At 33.2% G+C, this 23,577-nt stretch overlaps 2 protein-coding genes across 4 annotated transcripts; one reads left to right on the top strand and one right to left on the bottom strand.

The window, feature by feature from the left end:
• The first annotated feature begins 502 nt into the window (after positions 1-502).
• LOC140893168 (sulfite exporter TauE/SafE family protein 2-like) lies at positions 503-4,748 on the top strand. Of its 3 annotated transcripts, none has more exons than XM_073302234.1 (4): positions 503-1,327; positions 3,853-3,993; positions 4,116-4,262; positions 4,366-4,748. In XM_073302234.1, the coding sequence occupies exons 1-4, from the start codon at positions 503-505 to the stop codon at positions 4,672-4,674; spliced, it is 1,422 nt and encodes a 473-aa protein (XP_073158335.1). In that variant the 3' UTR covers positions 4,675-4,748. The 3 variants fall into 3 exon arrangements, with proteins under 3 accessions (XP_073158335.1, XP_073158336.1, XP_073158337.1); XM_073302235.1 differs by having other exon boundaries at positions 3,853-3,985; positions 4,132-4,262; XM_073302236.1 differs by having other exon boundaries at positions 545-1,327; positions 4,119-4,262.
• A 13,597-nt stretch (positions 4,749-18,345) lies between these two features.
• Positions 18,346-19,334, bottom strand: LOC140893544 (protein DESIGUAL 2-like). The gene is made up of 3 exons (XM_073302626.1): positions 19,181-19,334; positions 18,873-19,078; positions 18,346-18,799 (listed from the first exon to the last, which is right to left on the bottom strand). The coding sequence occupies exons 1-3, from the start codon at positions 19,277-19,279 to the stop codon at positions 18,586-18,588; spliced, it is 519 nt and encodes a 172-aa protein (XP_073158727.1). The 5' UTR covers positions 19,280-19,334; the 3' UTR covers positions 18,346-18,585.
• Positions 19,335-23,577: the final 4,243 nt, after the last annotated feature.

The raw sequence follows: 23,577 nt of genomic DNA on the forward strand, positions 1-23,577 counted from the left end.
TATTTTTTAAAACATAAATTCCTAAAAAAAATCAATATACTTTTTTATCACTAAAAAAACATCACTATGTATATTACAATTTAAAGGCGACGACTTATAGCATGTCTAACACCAGGTCCAAGATTTGAGACAGAGAGACCTAAATTAAAACTAACCTCTCTAGTTTCTCACATAATATATATATATATATATATGTATGCGACGGGTTAATTTGGTGAAACGAATCTCTTATTTGGATTACCCATAAAAAATATTTTTTTTACGTCAAAAATATTATTTTTTATTAAAAATATGGGTAAGGTTTAATTACCTGTCTCATGCACGGAGAAAGATCGTGTGACAAATTCTCTATATATATATATACGTGTATGTGTATATGTATATATATATGTTGCATATATATACGTTTCATGCAAATTAAACACCATCGTTTCTGTTTAAAAGCAGTAACTACAAGTTAATTAAAACAATACTGGATCTATTAAAAATGAATTGTATCCAAATGAAACAGAAATTCCTGAAATCTCTGTTGTTTCTCATCTTCTCCAGCATCATCTTCGATATCATTCATGCAAAACAAACAGAACCTGCAGCTGTTTCCGTAGCACCATTTTCATATCAAACTCGCAATTACTCAACTCACCGATGGAGGGACCCCTTACAGTTGCTAGACGACACCAACATGAAGCCGAGTTTTCCTTTCCTGGTCGCCGGACTCTTGTCCTTCCTTGCCTCCGCCATTTCCAGCGCGGGAGGGATCGGGGGCGGTGGATTATACATACCCATTCTCACCATTGTCGCCTGCTTGGACCTCAAAACGGCGTCCGGCTTCTCGGCTTTCATGGTCACCGGAGGATCTGTAGCAAACGTTGTCTGCTACATGTTCCCTGGAATCCATAAACAGGGAGCTGGGAAGAAGACGCTGATCGATTACGATGTAGCCCTTTTGTCTCAGCCATGTGTGCTTTTGGGGGTGAGCTGTGGAGTGATCTGTAATGTGGTGTTCCCGGAGTGGTTGATCACAATCTGTTTGGTGATTTTCCTAAGTTTCTGCACCTATAAAACATTCAAATCAGGGGTTTCGTATTGGAAACGGGAGACCGAATTGCTCGAGAGAGGAAATAATAATGCTTGGCGGAAGATGGAGAGTGCCGGGGAAGCTTTTGATCAAAGTGATGATAAGGTGCCGCTTTTGGGTGGAAAACAGAATCAATACGAGCCGCGGGAATCATGCTGGAGTAATCCATTGATGAAGCTTGGGATGTTGATTATCATCTGGTTCGCCTTCTTTGTGTTGTATCTTCTTCGAGGAAACCGCTATGGACAAGTAAGCCAATTCATTATTATTATTACCAGTGAAAAATGCACCCGCGAAGGTGAAGTGAGGGAGAGGTTTTTAGTGGGATTGTTGGTAGAAAATATAAGAGAAAATTGCTTTTTTGGTTCTGTATGTTTGTTATTTTGCGATTTCGGTCTTTTATATTTTCATATTTCAGTTTTAGTCCGTTATCTTTATTTTTTTGGCAATTTTAGTTCTTTTTTCGACGTGGCGCTGACGTGGCACCAATTCAGTGCTGATGTGGAGCTGACGTACGTGTACAGTGCCACGTAAGCATTTTCGAATAAAAATGACCGAAATTGCCAAAAATCGGAACATGCAGAACTAAAACTGAAATATGAAAACATAGAGGACCAAAATCGCAAATTGACAAATATATAGAACCAAATTTGCATTTTTTTTCCAAAATATAATTATGGTTAATAAAAAAAAAAGTGAAAGAGGGGCAAAATTAAAAACAAAAGATGTTGTTCACATATAAGCAGTTTTTCTAAGTGTCACAAGTATTATAGTATAGTAGAGATTATTAATTTCATTTTCAAGTTTTATGTTTTATTTATTTTATTTTATATTGGGGTACAAATATGGGATATTAATGGTGCCACTTAGCTAGCTAACAAGCTTGGGCTTCAAGTTTTACGTTCTGGTAAAATCCACTGGTCGCAATAAGCTAAAAAAAAAAAAAACAAAGAAATAAATAAATGTAATTATTTTGGAATATTTATATTCTTTCGACCTCTGCTACTTGTACAATTAATGACACAAATTGCGTTTACTTTATAAATTAATTATACACTTCAACTCAAATTATGTACTTACTATCCACCTTCTAATGAGAAAATAGTCGAATTAATTTATTCGGTAAGTTTTGTTTTATTTTTTTTAAAATAAATTTTGGAGATTTAACTTGTCATTTTGAGTTTTAGTCTCGTAGCTTCGCTTTTTGTTGGTTTTCAGTTCTAATAATATATATTGACGTTTGGTATAATATAACCATGAGCGTTAACTTGCGGCGTTTATTATTATTTTTTTCTTTTTTGAAAAAAAAATTAAAATGTTGAACATCTTGTGAAATGTCCCGAGCATGCTTCAAGATGTTCAGTTCATCTTAATGTTTTTTCATAATAAAAAAAAAAAAAACAAAAAAAAAAAAAAACAAAAAACAAAAAACAAACAATGCAAATTGAATACCAGCTCAATTGACACTCGCATTATAGCGTACATGGTGACAAAACTGATATATAGATTGGTTATGTATATGTCGTAAAATGATTGAATTGATTATTTTCTCCAACTACAACAGTAATAATACATATGATAATCAGTGAAAGAAGTTATAATATTCATTTTTAATAGGATCAGACACCTGTTTGAGTAATCGGGACAGATCGAAACCAATTATTAAAAACAAGTAGAAAGAATAAATCAACATGTAAAGAATATGTGTTAACTGGATTAATATATAGAGATGGTGTAAGAAGTATATACTTTGGTTTTTTTTTTTTCCAAAAAAAAAGTATATACTTTGTTTTTACATAAGTACTCATGTATAAAATACGGTCTCATATATATGTTTATTTTATGAATTAAAAATCTTATTCGATTAATAGATAAGTGAAAATTATTAATTTTTTGGAAAAATTATTTTTTTGGTCTGATATGTTTGTTTTTTTGATATTTATGTCCTCTATATATATATATTCAGATTGACAAAAACTCTCATGAGATGGTCTCAAGGGTCATTTTTTTGAGACGGGTCTCTTATATGAGTTATCAATTAAAAAATATTACATTTTATGCCAAAAATATTACTTATTATTATAAATATGGGTACGGTTAACCCTTCTCACGGATGAGACTGTCTCACAGGAATGTTACTCTTTCAGATTTTAGTTTTATTCTGCTATCTTTATTTTTTTGGCAATTTTATTCTTTTTTCTGATGTGACGCTGATGTGGCACTGATGTAGTGCTGATGTAAAGCTGACGTGTACAGTTTCAAGTAAACATTTTCGAAGAAAAATGACTGAAATTGCCAAAAATTTAAAACATGCAGGATTAAAATTGAAATGTGAAAACATAGATGACCGAAATCGCAAAGTGACAAACATACATGACCAAAATTATAATTTTTTATTATAAAAATATTGTTTTTCATTGCAAATATGAGCTAGCTAGGTGATCCGTTTCATGAACATAAATACTTAAGACCGTCACCCATGTCTTTTTATTTAGATAAATCCAAGCAGTAATTATTTATTACGTACATGATAATAATATATAATAGCATTCGATCGTGCCTATTTTTTATTCATAGTTTTTTCCGTTCAGTTCATTATGCCCTAGCATTAACATTCGGGATAATTATCTGCTTTTGACCATTTATGAATTCATCATCTCCAGACTCCATTAAGAATATTGTATGAAATGATCATGAAATTCAAATTCAACATATACTATTGTAATTAATCTGATAATTCTAGTGACAAAATCAAGGAGCAAACTTGTTTGCAGGGAATCATCAATATCGAGGCTTGTGGAAAAGCATATTGGCTCATCTCTTCAATCCAAATTCCTCTTGCATGTATCTTCACCGCATGGATTCTTTATAGCGGAAAGATTCTTGTAAACAAGGCTCCAACTCCCAGTCTGCAGGTCATATATATATATATCGACTTTCACATTATTTTTCTGAACTTTTTTACATCTCTTTTACTCATGACTTCAAACCCATGCACCCTTATTATTTCATTAATTTCATATATAATAATGCGAAGCAGATGGGAAATGAAGATGTAAGAAGTAAACACATGCACATGTTGCCTATAATGGCGCTCTCCGTCGGGTTTCTTGGAGGTCTTTTCGGCATTGGAGGCGGCATGCTGATCAGTCCGCTGCTTCTCCAAATAGGACTAGCACCAGAGGTAATTAATTTTCACACACACATATTTATAATATATAATGGTGATTGTTTGTTACTAATAAAGAAAATGATATTAATTTGTTCTATGGTATGTACATATATAGGTGACAGCAGCTACCTGTTCGTTCATGGTTTTCTTCTCCTCATCCATGTCTGCTATGCAATACTTATTATTGGGCATGAAACAAGTATACGGCGCCTTAATATATTCAGCAATTTGTTTAGTTGGGTCACTTGTTGGACTGATAATAGTACAAAGAGCCATAACGAAATACGGAAGAGCCTCCATCGTTGTGTTCTCGGTCGGTATAGTTTTGGCTTTGAGCACAATCCTGATTACTGGTTATGGAGCTGTTGATATCTGGGAGGACATCACCACTGGCCAGAGCTTGGGATTCAAGAAACCCTGTTAGATTACATCATTTTCATTTTGAGAGGAAAACCAAAACGTTGCTTATGTATGTATACCAGCTTGTTTATTGTGGTATTTTCGGACATTATATATATTTGCCTATTACAAATGAGAGAGTGAATTGTATTGAAGAATATTAATTTGCTGAATGAAATTTCTTATTGAATGAGAATATATCGTTCCAAGAGTTTATGTACAAAAAAATTTAACTACTCTTTAACTAACCAACTTATAACTAACTGATTCTAAGTTTGAGTGTAACTACTTGTACTAATTTGAACTCAAAATTAAAATATCCTATAAATATTTTCATAAGCACGTTTCTTACTTAATAATGTGTTTTATAATATTTTCTTTTAAATAAAATTTATTCAATATCTTTGATACTAAATAACTGGATTTGATATCAAATTTAATAAATTATTTAGTTTTATTTAATAGTAAGATATGAACTAAATAAAAATTTTAATATTCTTAAGATGTGAAATATAATTTATAGTACATATAAAACATTAATAATAAATTACAAAGAATTAAAAAAAATACATAGTTTACAAAAATTAATCTTTAAACTTTATTTTTAATTTTAGTTTAAAATTTTTTTTCAATTTGAATTTAAAAATAAAACATAAAAATATTTTTTTAAAAATGGGAGATTTATTTAATATTTTTATGTTTATTTTTTCTTAATTTTTTTATTATTAATTTTTTGTCATTAGAATTTAATAATAACATAAAATAGGAACGAGGAATGGAGAGGAAATGATTTGGGAATTAGGTTTAATGTGTGGGGGGTGCAATATCACGTGACAAACACATGTTGATTCCGTTAGTTTTAACCGAGAGAATTAACGAGAGAATATTTTTGAGACACATATTAAAAGGTGAGGGACAATTTCAATACCAAGAATTCTTTAGGGACATAATTGGGACAACGTTGAAACATTAGGGACATTTTAATGAATTATCCCGTAAAAGTATTAAATTTATTATAAATATGAGTCGAGTCGACCCATGTCACAAATATAATTAAATTCGTGAGATGGTTTCATATATAGAAAACCTACTCAATTTTTTTTTATTAATCACCAATATTGTTGGTTTCTTCATAAAAATAATAAAAAGAAACAGGACAGGCAGAACTTAGAACCATATTTAATAACTGCTTATACACTCAGCAATGTATATTGTGAAAACCATTTTTCTTTGTTTTAACGATGGGGATTTCTAGGGCCGGGAAATTTCAAAAAAATACCGACGATTTTCGATTCCCAATTCGTTTCCGTCCCAAATTTTTTCTATCCCGAACTTTTTTCGATCAAAATCCCGACCCGATCAATTTCGGAATCGGGATCGGGATTGACAACTCTATCCGACGGGATTCTCGACCCGATCCGAATATATAAATAATATTTTTTAATTAAAAAATAAATAATTTTATAATTTTATAATTTTCTGTTTTAATATTAATGTTTTATAATTATTTACCATATAATTATTTTTTTATATTTATATTTATCTTTTTTAATATTAACATTGAGTTATAAATTTTTATTTTGTTTTTTTATGATTATGAATAATTATATATTTTTATTGTATTAATCAAGTAGTTGTTTTAGTTTATTTGTAATGTACTAAAAAGATATTTTAGTTTTTTTAGTGGTTATATACAAAGAAATTTTAATTTATTTGCATTGTACTAAGAAATTGTTTGAGTTTTTTCATAATTTTTTTTAAAAAATATTTTCATATAAATTTTTTTAAAAAAAATATTGTTCGGGATTACCGTCTCCCGACCCGACAGGATCCCGAATGTTCATGATTCAAAAATACATATACGTCAATGCTTATCACTACTTTATATATCAAACACATCATCTTTTTTTCATCTTCAATCAAACGATCTTTAATACGTTCATATCAACATACGATAAAGAATTTTGGGTAGACATCAACGGTCTACACAAAATTTATATCGTTACGTACTTCAGGTTATACGATAGTGATACGAGATACAAATTTACATTTAGTACAATACTTGATTGTGACGTATATCTCAATATTTTGTGCTGAATTCGTAATTCATATCTCGCTTCAAACGAGATATATAACATATTTTTCTTGGAAGAATCAATCAACCACAGTGTATCAACTGTGTTTATTGGCACTGTCAAATTCACTTAAAAAAATGAACCATGTTAATCAGAAAAATTGAAAATCAAATGTACCTTTTCAAATTCTTATATGAAACATTCAATCTATCACGGATGTCATTTCATATTAAATTTATGTTCTTGTATTTTAAAAAAACATGTAAGAAAATATGTTTATAATACTTTATCATTCATTTAATAAATAATATCACTTTAAAATAAAATTTCTAATTTTAATCAAATAATTTTTAAATAATTCAAAAATTATATCCAATAAAAAAAGAGAAAACCGTTTATTTATTTAACGTGATTTGTTTTTCAAATCATAAATTAAATAATATTCATCAATTAATATACATTAATATCCATATAAAATAATGTTTCATGATATAACATTAGATTAAAAGAATTAATTATTTCTATATATATATATATATATATATATATATATATATATATATATATATTCTCCAAGGAGAACAACGACTCCGATTCACTTTCAAGTAATTAGGCATAGGGGTGGTTCGATATGGTATATCGCAGTATTCAACGAATATCGCATATCGTACTGAAAATTTCAGTATACCGACATGTCGGTATACCGAAATTTCGGTATGATATCGTGTATATCAATTTTTTTAAACTGTTTTTTTTTTAAAAAAAATGTTCGTATACGCAGTATCATATCGATACCGTGTATACCGACTTTTTTCGGTATTCCAAAATATCAAAAAATTGAAAATCCTATATCGGTATACCGAAATTTTCGGTATATACGATTTTTTTGGGTACGATATAGGCGGTATGACGACATTTCGATATTTTTTCCCAATCCTAATTAGGAATATGAATAGGATAAATATATACCTGCGGATTGATCTTTCATGGGATTCCAAGAATATAGGTGATGCGATTAAATAATAAATACCCCAATATAGATGAAACTATAAATTAATTGGACTTATTTTTTTTTTTCAATTGATGGTTTTGCGGTCTCACTACCGCACATTCTTTCATCATTGAACATCAAGTTACTTTTAATAAAAAAAAATAGTGACAAATATTAGATTATACTTTTTCTAGTGCATTCACAACACGTATATGATTTGAATCGATATCAAGTCAGTATATTTTGATATATATATCTCATATATTTAATAACATTCTCTTATGTATATTGATAATTTTAGATCAAATATCGATATTTTTTTAAGAAATTTCGATAAATTTATTTATTTGTAAGATCCTCAAAAATTCATTTCCACCAAATGCAATTAAAATTAATATTATTCAAACATATTGCTAAATCTTGGATCTCATATCAAATTTTTTATCTTTTTATCAACATGTCAATATTGATACATTTTGACTTGCACTACAAGAAAAACGACAAACGACAATAGATAAAATCCGTTGTCGTAGGGGTAGAAAACCGTTGTAACTATCAGCGTTGTCAAAAGCATTGTACGACAACGATTTTTAAACTGTTGTCTTTTATGAATACCACAACGGTTATTTCCGTTGTAAATGTAGCGTTGTCAAAGGCATTTCCTACGACAATGGGTTTTTTTCGATTGTCTTTTACATACGATAACCGTTTATATCCGTTGTCGTAGACTCGAATTTACCATATTACACAACGTATTAAAACCGTTGTGGTAGATACTCTTGACAACAGATATAAACCGTTGTGGTAGATAATTTTGACAAGAGATTTTATCCGTTGTTTTAAATACCTTTTATATATAAAATCGTTGTGGTATGGTAATTTTTACAACATATTTAAACCGTTGTGGTTATATAAAACCGTTGTCGTAAATATTTTTTACATCATATTAAAACCGTTATCGTTTTTCTTTTTGAAGGAAACTCCGTTGTGGTTTCTTATTTTTTACAACGTTTCTAACCGTTGTCATATTGCATAAAAAAACAACCAATCTACATTAAATATAAAGCAACTAATTACTATTGTATGCTTCAAATTTTTAAAATTTACTACACATCAAAATGAGAGAAACATAATAGCGGTGTAATCAAAATCCAAAATATGCCAGCTAAAAATACACAACAAGAGTTTGTACTCATCCTATCAAACTTAGTAGCATCAAACCATAAATAACATGTCATCCAGAAATTCTGTTCAAAAGCTCACTCGTTGCACCAAAAGAACCAAATCCTCAAGAATATTGCCCTTGAGTTATGTACCTACAAGAGAACACATCGAAAAGATCGAATAAATCTTATCGGTAATAAATTCTATGTTTACAAGAATTACTCACACAAGAATATGACATCACTGTTTATCAAAATCTGCATGACCAACAATCTCCCAGTTCCCCAGTGCAAACAAATGCTAGTTGATGCTCAACCAGTGAACTCTAAATACATTAACATACACACCAGCAGAATATTGATTTCAGCAGTGAAGGGATAATGCAATTGCTTATCAATGAGCAAAATGAACGTTAAACTTGGCAAGAGTTGTTTCAACCCACTCCTCAAACACTAAACCAAAGAAATATCTGAAAGTAACAAATTGTGATATCATCTGGGTAAGAGGTATACTAAATGACATGTGAGTTGAGTTCAAAGACGCTGCTGTACTTTCAAAGAGGTATAAAACCGTTGCTTTAAACCCAATGTATCGTGAGGGAACCAAACAAATCAAAATCGATTGTTATCAAATCAAAGAAAGGATCAAGATGTGTTCTTTACTTTCTCTTCTGTATAATACAAGTACTCCAAACTTTACAACCATAATTCACCTTCATGTGAGTGAGATTGAAAAAAAAACAAAAAAAACAGATTCAGAGAAGCTTATTCACAGACTTTGCAATTCACAGAAGCTTATGAAGTCGATGAAGGAGAGCCAAATACCTAGTCATGAATGTAGTCTAGTACGCATTCTGCCCATTCGGATCGCACTTCATCAATTTCTTCTTTAGAGTAAATTGTTTTGTTGAACTGTTAACAAACCCAAATTATATTAGGTAGTAAAAATTAGTAATGAAGAAGCAAATGAAATAAAAAATTATTTGAGAAAATTCAGAATATGTTAAATATTACCATTGATAAAAGTGAATCCTTCTCGCTGGTGGCATTTCCTTCAACAATCTCTCTCATAAATTTCATCACATAAAACCCACATTGTTTCGCATCAGGTTGTCGAGGACCCTATGTTTAACAAAAATTATCAATGAAATCACAAGTAGGCATATATGTGTGTATACATTATATATATATATATAATATATATTATATACCTTTATCACTTCCCATGTAGGCTTCTTTTTTCCTTTCCTTTCCTTGGTCGAATTGAACAATTTCAAACTCCTTTGTACAACAAGATTCGATATATGAGTAATAAATTAAATGCTTAATTAAAAAAAGAATATGTACTCACATATCCACCACATATTTCCATTCCTCATGACGGTTGCGATGATTAAGTGAATCCAACAAATAAATCACCTCCACATAAGGGTCGATGACAGTCAGAATCCAATGACAACTACGAACAAAACAAATATTCAATGCATAAATTTCGCAACATCGTCAAAAAAATCTAATATTAATGATATTGTTGTACTTATTTATCCAACATTGTGTGGTGCCAAAACTATTTGATTTCTTGCTGTACCGCTCAGCCGTTCAGCCAAAGCACTTGCCCAGCCATTCAAGTATTCAGTTTTTTTATTTTTGTCAAGTTTGAATACATATGGCATTACTGGAAGGGTCTCTGGATTCACAAATCTGAATTTATCGACTTTGTTTTCTTTTTTCATCTTTTTGAAGAGAAACCTTCCATTCAAACAAAAATAACGTTACTGTGTTAAACAAATCAAAAGAAAAAGTTTGAATTAATCGAAAACTTAATCGAAGGAATTCCTTGGCTGGCTTTCATTGAATTCCCATAAAACTATTATAAAGCAAACTCAAAGTTAGTGCAAGTTAGCAATTTTTTATGTCGACATTTTTTTATTATATTTAGCGTTTTAATGATAAATTAACATTTTATATGACCGAAGCAAGAAAAAATCAAATTCAGTTAACAAAAACAAAATATTAATGAAAACTTCATTAGTTTAAAAAAAATCGGAGATAGGAAAGGTTTGTCTACTCTGAACTTGAAAGTGATGTACAAATATATAATAGTTTTGCATTATTTTTTTATGATGATGGCTGTAATATATCATAAGTTATTGGACATTGTATGTTGAATGCTTTTGAATATAATTTTCAAAACCAGTGGAACAAAAAAGATTAATTTGTCAATTAATTAGGAACTACTATATGGCCGAAGTTGTTGACCCTGTGGCGTTGGAAACCGTTGACACAAGAAGCAGGATTTATTCAAAGATTCGTCGATCTGTTTGGGCACTTTCACATAAATTAAGTTGGTTCTAAAATAGAAAGAATCAAATCACCATAAACGTTTTGCGTTGGATGGATCAAGAGGAGCTTTAACATTTCGTAGGGATGGAAGAAGACATTAAAAAACTCGTTTTTCTTTTCGTTTCTGATCAAGAAAGTGGCAGCCATGGAGTTTTTGGTTTATGAGGGATGGGCGGCTTTTAAATCAAATGTGACATCAGGAGTTTCACATTCAAATGGACTAAAGCTTATAAAAGTGAGAAGATATAAAAGATCATAATGATTAAATAGTAGATACCACTAGCTAGAGACAGTGGTCCATGGAATATATTTCTTAGTCCACGCAGCACATAAAATAGGCGAACACTTGACTTGTCTATTGCATAGAATAATGGTAGCAAGAAAACAATAGTAAATGGAGGACAAGTCACGGAATCAAAACCATTAGAAATATGTGATTTTCAGTCCCCACTATATAAAATCACACAAGACGATAAAATCCCACAAGATGTGGGTCTAAGCATTAATTCCACTTGAATACAATAATAAAACCAGTAGGTACACGCACCTATCAGGAAATCAGAAAATTCAAACAAGAACAAGTGAAGATCAAAACAAAAAGAAGAATATCTATAAACCCAAAACAGCAGAAAAGAAAACTAACCCGATAAGAGGGAAAAATACTGAGAGAAGGAATCACAATCAAGCGAAGGGAACAATGGGACGACCCATAACAGTGATTATCTTCAACAGTCCAAAGCCCACTCTCTATGCCTGTAAAGAAAATCGGGAGTACGGGAAAAAAAAGCTTAAACACAACGGACTAAATTGCGGCCACATTCGGGAGTTAGGAAAATCGGGGACTAAACACCAATACACAAAGATACTTACGGCTGCAATCAGGAGTAAGGAAAATCGGGTCTTCCACTTGGACACACGCTTGGATTTTGAGGAGTAATATCGGCAGCTAGCTGAAGAATACCGACAGCCAAGTACATAAAAGCGTGAGTGTGTCCCGACTAAGCCTCGTGAACCAACCCTTCAACCAATAATGAACGTACCCGTCGCTACAGCCTCCGTACAACAGCCTACCATCCGAGCTCAAAGCCAGAGTCTTAACAGGGGAATGCTTTGCGGGAAGGGTTACGGTAACTGAAGATCTACGATCAACCTAATTGGAACCATTCTTGGATCGATCGATCGATCTAAGAACTAGGGCACGCCGTCAAGAGATGAGAGATGAGAGGAGAGAAAGAAGTCGTTGTGGGTCTATTTTTATAATAGAGAAAACACAAGGGATTTATAATCCGTTGTGTTATGTGTTTTTTTTTTTTTTTTTATTTTTTAAATAAATAAACAACGGTTTAAAAATCCGTTGTCTAATGGTCGGAAATCCGTTGTCTATTTGATTTCAAGAAACGCACAACGACAACGATTTAAAATTATCGTTGTCTTTAATTTAAAAAAAAACGCTCATAGACAACGGTTAATAAAATCCATTGTCGTAGAGCACCAATTACAACAGTTTTCTTAAATCCGTTGTCTTAAACTAAAAAAAACGCACATCCACAACGGTTTTAGTACAAACCGTTGTCAAAAGCAAAAAATCAACAGTTTTTCTACAAATCCGTTGTCTTTTTAGTGTTGTTAATTAGCATGTTTGTTGTAATCTATTTCTTCACTGATATATAGATATTGGATATCATATCAGATATCAATAATGAAATATTCAGTTTTTCGATATACAAAATCATATATCACATCTTTATCATCAATATTATGTTCAGATTCTCAATATATTATATCATATTCATGAATTTCTTTCAACATATCAAATCATAATCATGAATCTCTCAAAATTCTCAATATATTATATATATTTTGATCATGGATTTCTTCAAATTTTGAATGTAAAATCATATTGTTGTGGTACTTTATAGCGATCAACATATTCATGATATCAGAGATTTAATGGATACCAATATATCAATTATTATCATTGTGCTACCTTTAGAGCACCGATGAATATCTCTCATAAAATTGAGTATTGAGAATACGTTGTGATATTCCAATAGCATCAATAAAACGAGAATTATTTCCATTCTCAATTGATTTTCATTATGAATTGGTTACAACATCGTGTTGTCTCGGCTAACACTGAGAAGACTCGAATTCCCTGTTGTCCTTTCTTATGCCAAAACATAAACCCTGAAGAACTACATTCTCGAATGGTGCTAGCCCTTGCACTAACACTGAGAGCACGGATACTCATCTTCTAGCTAAGTGCATCCGCCACGGGATTAGAAGTACCGTGATGGTACTTGATCTCATAGTAATAGTCCTTATGAAGATATAACCATCAACGTTGTCTCATGTTCAACTCTGCTTGAGTGAAAAAGTACTTCAAACTCTTGTGGTCCGAAAAGATCTCAAGCCTCTCGCCATACAAGTAATGGCGCCAAATTTTTAGTGCAAACACGATTGCTGCCAGCTCCAAATTGTGCATTGGGTAGTTTCATTCATGGGTCTTCAATTGCCTAGAACCATAGGCAATTACATGCCCATTCTGTGTCAACACACAGTCTAACCCTTGAAGAGATGCATCGGTGTAAACCACATATCTCCCTGATCCTGATGGCAAAGCAAGAACATGTGCAATAGTCAATCGGCCTTTCAACTCATCAAAACTCTGCTCGCACTCGCTTGACTAGACAAAAGGAACGTCTTTCCTTGTCAGCTGTGTCAATGGTTTAGAAATTCGCAAGAAATTCTCGATAAACCACCGATAGTACCCTGTCAATCCCAAAAAGCTATGAATCTCTGAAGCTGTAGTCGAGCGCGACCAATTCAAAATAGCTTCAGCCTTACTTGGATCAACTGACACTCCTTCTCAAGAGATAAAATGACAAAGTAATATCACTCGATCGATCCAAAATTCACACTTGCTAAACTTGGCATACAACTGCTTTTCACAAAGAATCTGCAGTACCATCCTCAAGTTCTGCACATGTTCACTCACACTGCGCGAGTAAACCAAAATGTCGTCAATGAAAACAACGACAAACTTGTCCAGGTAATTGTGGAAGACTCTGTTAATCAAATCCATAAACACCGCAGGCGCATTCGTCAACCAAAAAGGCATAACTAAAAATTCTTAGTGACTATATCGGGTACAAAATGTTGTCTTTGCGATATCTGCATCTTGGGAAGCGCAACTGATGATCCCCTGACCGCAAATCAATCTTGGAGTACACAGAAGTACCCTAAAGTTGATCGAACAAATCATCAATTTGTGGCAAGGGATATTAGTTTTCTTACCGTTGCACGATTCAACTGTCTGTAGTCAATATAGAGACGCATAGAACCATCCTTTTTTCACAAAAATAACTGGCGCTCCCCAAGGTGAAACACTCGTTAGGATATATCCCTTATCCAACAAATCTTGCAACTATTGTTGCAACACTTTCATCTCTGCTGGTGCTAAATGATAAGGTGCTCAAGAAATCGATGTTGTCCCTGGTACAAGATCGATCCCAAACTCGACCTCTCGGATAGGAGGAAATCCTAGAATCTCGTCTGGAAAGACATCTGAAAACTCACAAACTATGGGCAACTCCTCTATAGGACTGCTATCTACGGATGTATCAACCACATGGATAAGGTAGCCTTCCCCACCCGCCTCTAAAGCATGACCAGCTTTCAACGCAGAAACCAGAGGCATAAGGGGTCGCGCTTCCACACCCATAGAAAAACCAACTATCGCCCTCCACTGGACGAAACTGAATAATCTTCTGATAACAATCCATCATAGCTATATAAGAGGTCAAAACATCAATACCCAAAATACAGTCAAAAACCTCCATTGCTAACACCATAAGGTTCACTAACAACTCAGCCCTCAAACCCTAAATTACACCCCAAGACTAACCTCTTAGCCATATCCGAATGACCATTTGGGGTAGACACAGATAGCACTACATCTAGAGGCATATACGGCAACCTATAGCGCTTAACAAATCTTGATGAAATGAAAGAATGCGATGCACCCGTGTTGATGAGAATAAATGCAGGAATGCCACATAAAAGAAATGTACCTGCTATAAAGTTCTCATTCTCCTGCTGAATCTGATCCTGACTCAGAGCAAACACCTATCCTGGCACACGCGGTATCTGGTTGGTGCTCCCGATATACTGCCCCTGTGTCCTCTATGGAATGGAAGGATGAATACCAGATCCAGACTCCGATCCTCTGATCACCTATGGACAATCTCTCTTCATGTGAACAATCTCACCATATTGACAACAAGCTCCTGACTTGCGACACTTCTCCGTTGGATGACGACCTCCACAAGAAGTACACGGTCCCTGCCCCTTCTTCCCAAAGTGATGAATACCCCCTGAACCTGAGCCAGAATAAGAAGAATATATGCCCTGCTTCTTGAAGTATTGTGCCTTGGGTCCCAAAGAATTTCTTGGTCGGAAAGAGGAAGAACAACTATGGTTCCTATTGAGAGTATTTTCTGCCTAGCGGAAGCGGTTCACCAACACTTCATACGACCTCAGATCGTTGTTGATTCATACTAGCGAGTAGATTTTTGGATTGAGCCCTTGCAGAAAAAGGTCATACTTGGCCTCCGAGCTGTTGGCAACATATGGGCAGTAAGGCAAACGTTCAAAGAACTTGAGTTGATACTCATCAATCGACATACTACCCTGCCTAAGATTCATCTACACATTAGTCTTTTCCTTGCGTAGAGCGGCAGGAAAGTAGAATTCCTGGAATGCTGCGCGGAATTCTGCCCAAGTAACTAGGCCTCTTGTTGTGATGATCGGCGTGGAAGTAGACTTCCACCACTTTTGGGAATTCCCATGAAGAAGGTATTTCATAGCTTGCATCTTTTACTCATCGGTGCAATGGTACACTTCAAAGCAGATTTCCATTTCCTCTAGCCAGTTCTCAGCCACGTCTGGACTCTTGCCTCTATCCAAAGGTTTCAGAGCCATCTGTATGAATCTGCGCAAATCAAATCTCTCTTTGTCTTCTCTATGAAGATGATGACTCTGCCGTGATTCTCGGACATCATCATCTCCCCAACGACCACCGATGATCCCATGACTTTCATCGTCTCTATCAGCCATCTGGCAAAATTATCAGAACTTAAGAACCTCAAAATCAATTTAATATGTCCCCAAATTCAATGCATGCTCTCATACCAATAAATGTAGTGACCCAACACGGAATCACTAACTAATCAGAGATTAACCATGCAAATATAACTTAAAATGAAATTAAATAAGTTCAGCAGAAACTTAATATCCCAATACAAATTAGGCTGGCAGAACATCAGGTCAAATAAAAATATTCATACAACCCCATCGAATAAAATATTAAATATCCATCTTAACAACCTGAATGACAAAACCGTCACGCGACCCCTGTAACTCAAAGACCGCTGCCATCGGGTTCGTCCAACCTAAGTTCTGCCTCATATAATGGGGTGTCCAATACAAAACATTTGGACGTGAGCAATACGCTCAGTACAGAAGTAAGAATATACATATACTATGAATGCATATGCAGTATGAATGGTACTGGAAAACCTATCCAGGAAAACTGCTCAATCAAGGCGCCGTGGTATGTATCACGTTGGGCCGTCGTATCAGGAGGTGGCTCCCATATCATAAACCCATGGATACAACTAATTCCAAGTACATGGAAAACCATCCACTAAAATACGGGGCTGAGTGACCCCAACTACAAGCTATGCAAAACAAGGCATAAAGCTCAACGTGTACATGCATGTCGTATAATATCTGTAGTAACCCGTCTCAAATATAAGTTAATCAAGTGTATAATAATAATTAACTGGATAAAACACAATTAAGGGATTTCCAAATAGGTCTAAGGAGTTCAAAACTGGATCCAGAACGCTCGAAAATGGCCGAATAGGTTTCGAGGGTTCGGAGAGATCGGAGGCTCCGTACAGGTTTCGGAGGGTCCGAACTAAGATCGGAGCCAAGGTCATAGATTGGATGCTCTTTTGAATTTGGAGGCTCCGAACTCATATCAGAGGCTCTGATCATGTATTGCATCATGCATGACATCACTAAAAGGACTTCAGACACTCCAAAGGTGGATCAGAGGCTTCGAACGGGTGTTGGCAGGCGTTCTAGAAGCTAGACACGTGTATGACCGAGGGAGTTTGGACGCACAGATCGGGCGCTCCGATTGAGATCGAAGGCTCCGAACCCAGGATCGGACGCTTTGATCTCTGTCTATAAATAGGGGGTCGAGGCCTCAATTTCATTTGCACATTCCAAAATTCTCTCTCTCGTTCTTAGCTCTTTTTGGGTGATTTTAGGCATCATATCGGGAAGCCGAGAGTGGCGGAGCGCTTTTGAGGCATTCGCGGAGATATTCCTAAGTTCTGAGGCAGTCGTCATCAAAGGGATTACTACAAACGCATGTATAACTTTGGATTCCTAAAGAGATTATGGAGTATGAGATAACTTAGTTAAGGCTTTTAGAGTATTATACGTGATATAGTAATTTTTGCTTATTGGCTTGGACTGTGCGTACCTGGACTGTTAGGCTGCTAGGGTATAAATGATAAGATCATGAAAGAAATAAAGAGATGTCTAGAAAATCTAGACAATTCATATGAACTCAATCACTCTTTTTTTTTTAAAAAAAATAATAATAATAAAATACAAATCTTTGCATATATTATCTCAAGATATTTATCTTGATCATAAATCTTTCAAATGATAAAAATAATCGTTATCGCTAATAACAATATATTTATAACATATTATATAAAAGGAAAAATTATTTTTTTGATCCGGTATCTGTCCTTTTGCGATTACGGTCCTTTATATTTTCAGATTTCAGTTTTAGTCCGCTATCTTTATTTTTTTTGGCAAATTTAGTTTCTTTTTTTTCTGATGTGGCGCTGATGTGACACCTATGCAGTGTTGACATGGAACTGAAATGTACAGTGTCACGTAAGCATTTTCGAAGAAAAATGACTGAAATTGCCAAAAATTAAAATATGCAGGATTAAAAATGAAATATAAAAATATAGAATACATCGCAAAATGATAAACATAGATGACCAAAATTACAATTCTCCCCATAGTACAACATAAACAAATTAATTCTCTCTCTCTTCCGGTTAAATTAGAAGATAAATAGAATTGATTAAAAATCATGTTTCACAAGTGATCATAATTAATATTAGTCGTCATATATATTAATAAATTAACTACGCACAAACGCATAAAATACCTGAAAAACTCGATCAAATCTGCTCGAAGGGAATTCAAAACACCAATTTTTTATTCTAATTAAAACATCTCTATCAAATCCAGAGAAAACGATCGAATCAGGCGGCGGCTGCAGGTTGATGCAGTTTCCTTTCTTCATGTACCGCAGCACGAGCATATAAGTAATACGACACCGCGGAAAGTGCGTGTATGAAACACACAACCCCTCCGATGGATAGCAGCCGATGCTGCTCTATTCCACAATCTTTTCTTGATTTCGAGTTCGCCAATGTTCCCGAGATCAGCAGCATAAATGCAATACCCATTGTTATCCTGTTTTGTTAATTTCACACATTTTCATTAACTCTTACATTATATTTTCAGAAATTTATCGAAAATCGAGTACCATGACAAGATGTGAGAAGCAAAGGCTAGCCTCTTGTTAGGGGAGGCTCTATCCAGTTCCTCTTTGCACATAATGAGCACGCAGCCTGCTAGAAAATTCGCTATAACGTGCGCGAAGAACAAGAGCGCGACCGCAGCTAATCCGAGGTTGAAAGCGAGGTTGCTGGGGTCTCGGCATTCCACAATCCACACCCTCAGATTTTTAGCCTGTCCATCAAAATTAAACTACATATATATATGCATGTGGCAAACGAATAGGTCGAAAAAATACGAATCCAACTATATATACGTGACATGCACCAAACAAACCTTGTTCTGAGCAATCTCGGCTTGGATTCCGAGGATTCCTGCTGCAATGTCCAAAGCCATGATGAGAAGGCAAACTAGGAAGCCCATGTTCTTTGCCATGATTGAATTATTAATGCAGAAGGAATATTGATCAAGAAGAAGACGAGTATTTGATCCTGATCGCGGTGAAACACTTGTTTGTCATAATTAATTACTAGAAAAATTTCATGTGATTTTTTTTTCCTTTGAAATATTCCTTCCTGCATGCATGAGAATCCGAATAAAGTGGATGAAGCCCAAAGGGACAGCTTGATAAATTCCCCATACATGTTCAATATTAGCTGTCTTACCTCCCCGAAGGGAAAAAGGTTTCTTCTGTCTTGGAATAGCTTTACCCTTCGCCGTGTCTTCTATATATATAGATCCTACATTAAGGCTACGTTTGCTTTGAATGATGGGATTGAACAATAATAGATTAAAGTATGATTATTAATATAATTTGATATGATAGAGAGTGATTATGGATAAATAATAATATGTTTAGTTGGATAGATTAATTTTGGGATTGAAATGATAATTAAGAACAAATTACGATTTCACCCTTTAGCTATCATAATAATCATATGTTCGGCAAAGAAGGAAAGAAGGTGGAAGATAAAAAGGAAGGACATAATTGATTTTTTTCATTCTCTCACTCCATAATATTTATAATCTCATTAAAAATTTAGGACTAAAAATCATCTCTCAATCCTATCATTAACGGGCCTAAAGATTTATACCATTTTTCAATTTTGCAAGCAAACATAGGATTAGTTGGTATTATCTATGTTATCTTTCATTTATCAAGGCAAGTAAACGCAACCTAAGTGTAATACCCAAATAATGCATCCAATTGTTCCTATCTCTATACATAGACGTAATTAATGAGATATTGTTGATGTGACAATCATAGGACATTAGATCTATCATTGGGATAATACTCGTAAGGTAGGTTGAATAAAAACCTATATATAGACACACACTTTATGATGAAGGGTTCTTTTCATTGGCAAGAAGAAAAGTAGTGGATAAAAAATGCGTTCCTTTGGGTTGAGCTGATAATTGAACTAAGTTAATAGAGTAGGTTTTTTGTGAGACTGTCTCAAAGTCAATCCTAATTATATTATTTACAGTAAGAAGTATTAATATTTTTCCATAAAAAGTAATATTTTTTTATTGATGACCAAATTATAAAAGACCCACCATCTCACAAAATTGTCTGAGACTATCTTATAAGAGTTTTTGTTAATTTAATATTGTTGAATTAAGTTAATATTTATTAGACTATAAACGTCTATATTATTATACACTTATTATTATTGTCATTATCTATTATAATACATGAATGCCTATAATAACTACTTTGGCGTCACGGTATAATTTTTAATAAATAAAAAATATCCAAAATATTTAATCTTCATTTAATTAAAAAAAACATGTGACAAAACTGATCTCTATTTTACTAAATTTATAATTTATCTACAACTAACCTATCTCAATATTAATATTTTCTTTTACTCACATAAATGACGGGTTGCTTCGCCCCAATTCGGCAGTGGTGGGTTCTGGGTCAACCCGCCTCAACCAGCCAATTATAATTAGGGGTGGGTTTTCGGTATACCGTATTCAAAATATTGGTATGAAAAAATTCATATCGATACCGATATCGAAATTTTAAAATTATGGTAAGAAAAAAATCCATATTGATACCGAAAAAAATTCGATATAACAAAAAAATGTTAATATATAGAAAACATTTCGATACGATATCCCAAAAAATTGATATTTTGGTTCGACATCTCAACCCTAATTATAACTAAAATTTGCGGGCCAGCTCACTTTGTCGACCCACCAAGTAATGGTAGGCTTTGATGGATTGCAGATTGGTCTAATATCTCACCGATTCATTTTGACGGCTATAGTTAATGTAATACTCTCTCGCTTCATCTATTTAAATAGTCACTTTTGTGATGGCTAAATTTTTCCAAAACTAATTATGGTTAATTTTTTTCAAAACGAATTAAACCATTTAACCTACTGAAAGTTTTTATTTGAACAATTTACTATTAGAAAAAAAAAGATATATTTAGGCAGCGTTTGGTAAGGTTGATAACTAAATGATTAGCAAGTAGTCCAACGCTTGAATTGATTTTAGCACATTCTTGGATAACCATGGGCCCGGCACAATTCACTGTATGGGCTTGAAAAAGATGGAATATGAAACCCACGTGAGAGCAAGTATTATGAGTCCTCATTTGTACAGTACTCGGGAGAATAATGCTCAATTACTAATTTATCCCTTTTTTGTGCCCTACTATACCAACCCACCTCACTTTCAAGCTTTTACCGAAATCTTCTTCTAGCTCTTTCAACAGATCTGGAGCGATTTCTTGAAAGTAAAGTGTAAATCTTTGTCCACTTTTTTTTTGGTTCGAAATAAAAGGTGTCACCTTCCCAAAAAACACACCTCTCGGATAGATTTCTTGAAACGGTGATTTCTCCACTTGAGCATCTTAATTTTTTTGAATCGGGTGGTGTTTCATTCTTTTTGTTAACTTTAGGTAGCTAGTTTTCTGAAACTATTATTTAGATTGATTTTTGTTTTAATTTTGTGGTGTTCAACCGAAGATTTGTTTAATAATTGAGATGGGACGACGAAGGAGATTTCAGTAGGACAAAACTATGATATAATGTATTCATTCAATTTCAAATTACCCGATGATGCAACTGTGTGTTTGTGGGTGTCGAAAGAGGAGGAGTAGTGTGAAGAGATTTGTGATTATGTTTTCTTTGAAGTGAGAGTGTGATCGGACGATGACCAAGGGCAATTTGGGTATAATTTTCTTATCCAACTCTTAATCCTTCGCATAAAAAATCAACCAAACAAATTGATGTATATTTTTTATTATTTCAAATATTATTACTAAAATATACATATCTCATAACTTATCTTTACATTAATAATCTCATCACATGTACCAAGCGGAGCCTTATATGATATCGAGTACTTCAATTTTATATTGATTTGATTAATTAAATTTTTAAAAAAATAAATCAGTTTCCTAATATTATTGAACAATTTAAGTTTAATCTATAATATATATATTATATATATCCAAGATTGATTCGATTCCATTATTCCGAGATCCGATCCGGTCGGGTGACATTTCTAAATCAAACCGATCTATGAAAGGCCCGAACCGTTTAGGTGTGGACGGAAGGAAGAAGTTTAGCTAATAAATGTGCAGCCCGACCAGTGGTGGTTAGCTTCAATTAAATGCCCACCAAAATTTAATTAATTTATTTATTCCTTCATGACATTGAATTTTTTTTTTATTAGCCTCTGTATTCATACCACAGAATTTTTAATTATTAAGAGCCAATGCTCGACAGAAATTCCCTCAACGCCATATTAATTTTATTTATGTCAGTTTTACTTTTTAATTATATATATATTATTATTGTTGTTTTTCAAAATTTTATTGAGATATTTATTATTAATATTTTTATTGGATTGATAATTGAAACAATTGTATTAGGAAAGTGATCAAATAATTAAGAAAAAATTGCATATATCACCCTTGTGAAATCTCGGGTTTGCTGATAACCCCCTATAAAAATTTTTTAACCTAATAACCCTCTGTGATTCTAGATTTATAGCATACACACCCTTTCTAGTTAAAAAATGACGAAAATACCCTTGACTTTTATGAACACTTTAATTTATCATTTAATTTATGTAGGGGTATTTTCGTCAATTTTTAGCTGAAAAGGGTGTGTATGCTACAAATCTAGAATCACAGGGGGTTATTAGCTTAAAAAATTTTCATAGGGGGTTATAATCAGCAAACCCGAAATTTCACAAGGGTGATATATGCAATTTTTCCAATAATTAATAATATAATACAACTAATTCACAAAAAATCTTTGAGACAATCATATCAATCAATTTTATGGCACTGGTTTTCTATTTGAGTAACATATGAAAAAGTTTTGTTTTGTCTTTTTATACTACAAATATTACAATTTTATTATAAATATAACAAAGATTGATCAGTCTCACAAAATACATGCGGATTATAATTACAAATATTATAACAAGAAACAATTGGTAAATCAGTTAAAAATTTCTTCGTTAATTTCTTTCGTTCAAAACAAAAAAAAATTATTAAATTAGACGGCATTTTACCAAAACTTTGATATTAAAATTATACTTCTTAATACTGCATGATACATTTTCTTATATTCTATTAAATTATTGTCATTCCAAAAAGACAAAGCGATCTCTTATTTTATCGTGGGGTTGTAGGGGCTCAGCTAATCGAATCGCTCATCGCTCGTGTATGAACATCTTATGGTTTATTTTCATTTTGCGATAG

Source organism: Henckelia pumila, chromosome 3 (genome assembly GCF_033568475.1).
Source record: "Henckelia pumila isolate YLH828 chromosome 3, ASM3356847v2, whole genome shotgun sequence".
NCBI lineage: Eukaryota > Viridiplantae > Streptophyta > Magnoliopsida > Lamiales > Gesneriaceae > Henckelia > Henckelia pumila.

Excerpts from the sequence above, each read along its gene's own strand:
- LOC140893168 (XM_073302234.1), top strand. The coding sequence starts at position 503 with ATGAAACAGAAATTCCTGAAATCTCTGTTGTTTCTCATCTTCTCCAGC. Across the intron at positions 1,328-3,852 it reads GAGGAAACCGCTATGGACAA|GGAATCATCAATATCGAGGC; the intron begins GTAAGCCAATTC and ends ACTTGTTTGCAG. Across the intron at positions 4,263-4,365 it reads AAATAGGACTAGCACCAGAG|GTGACAGCAGCTACCTGTTC; the intron begins GTAATTAATTTT and ends GTACATATATAG.
- LOC140893544 (XM_073302626.1), bottom strand. The coding sequence starts at position 19,279 with ATGGCAAAGAACATGGGCTTCCTAGTTTGCCTTCTCATCATGGCTTTG. Across the intron at positions 19,079-19,180 it reads CCGAGATTGCTCAGAACAAG|GCTAAAAATCTGAGGGTGTG; the intron begins GTTTGTTTGGTG and ends TTTGATGGACAG. Across the intron at positions 18,800-18,872 it reads GCTTCTCACATCTTGTCATG|GATAACAATGGGTATTGCAT; the intron begins GTACTCGATTTT and ends TTAACAAAACAG.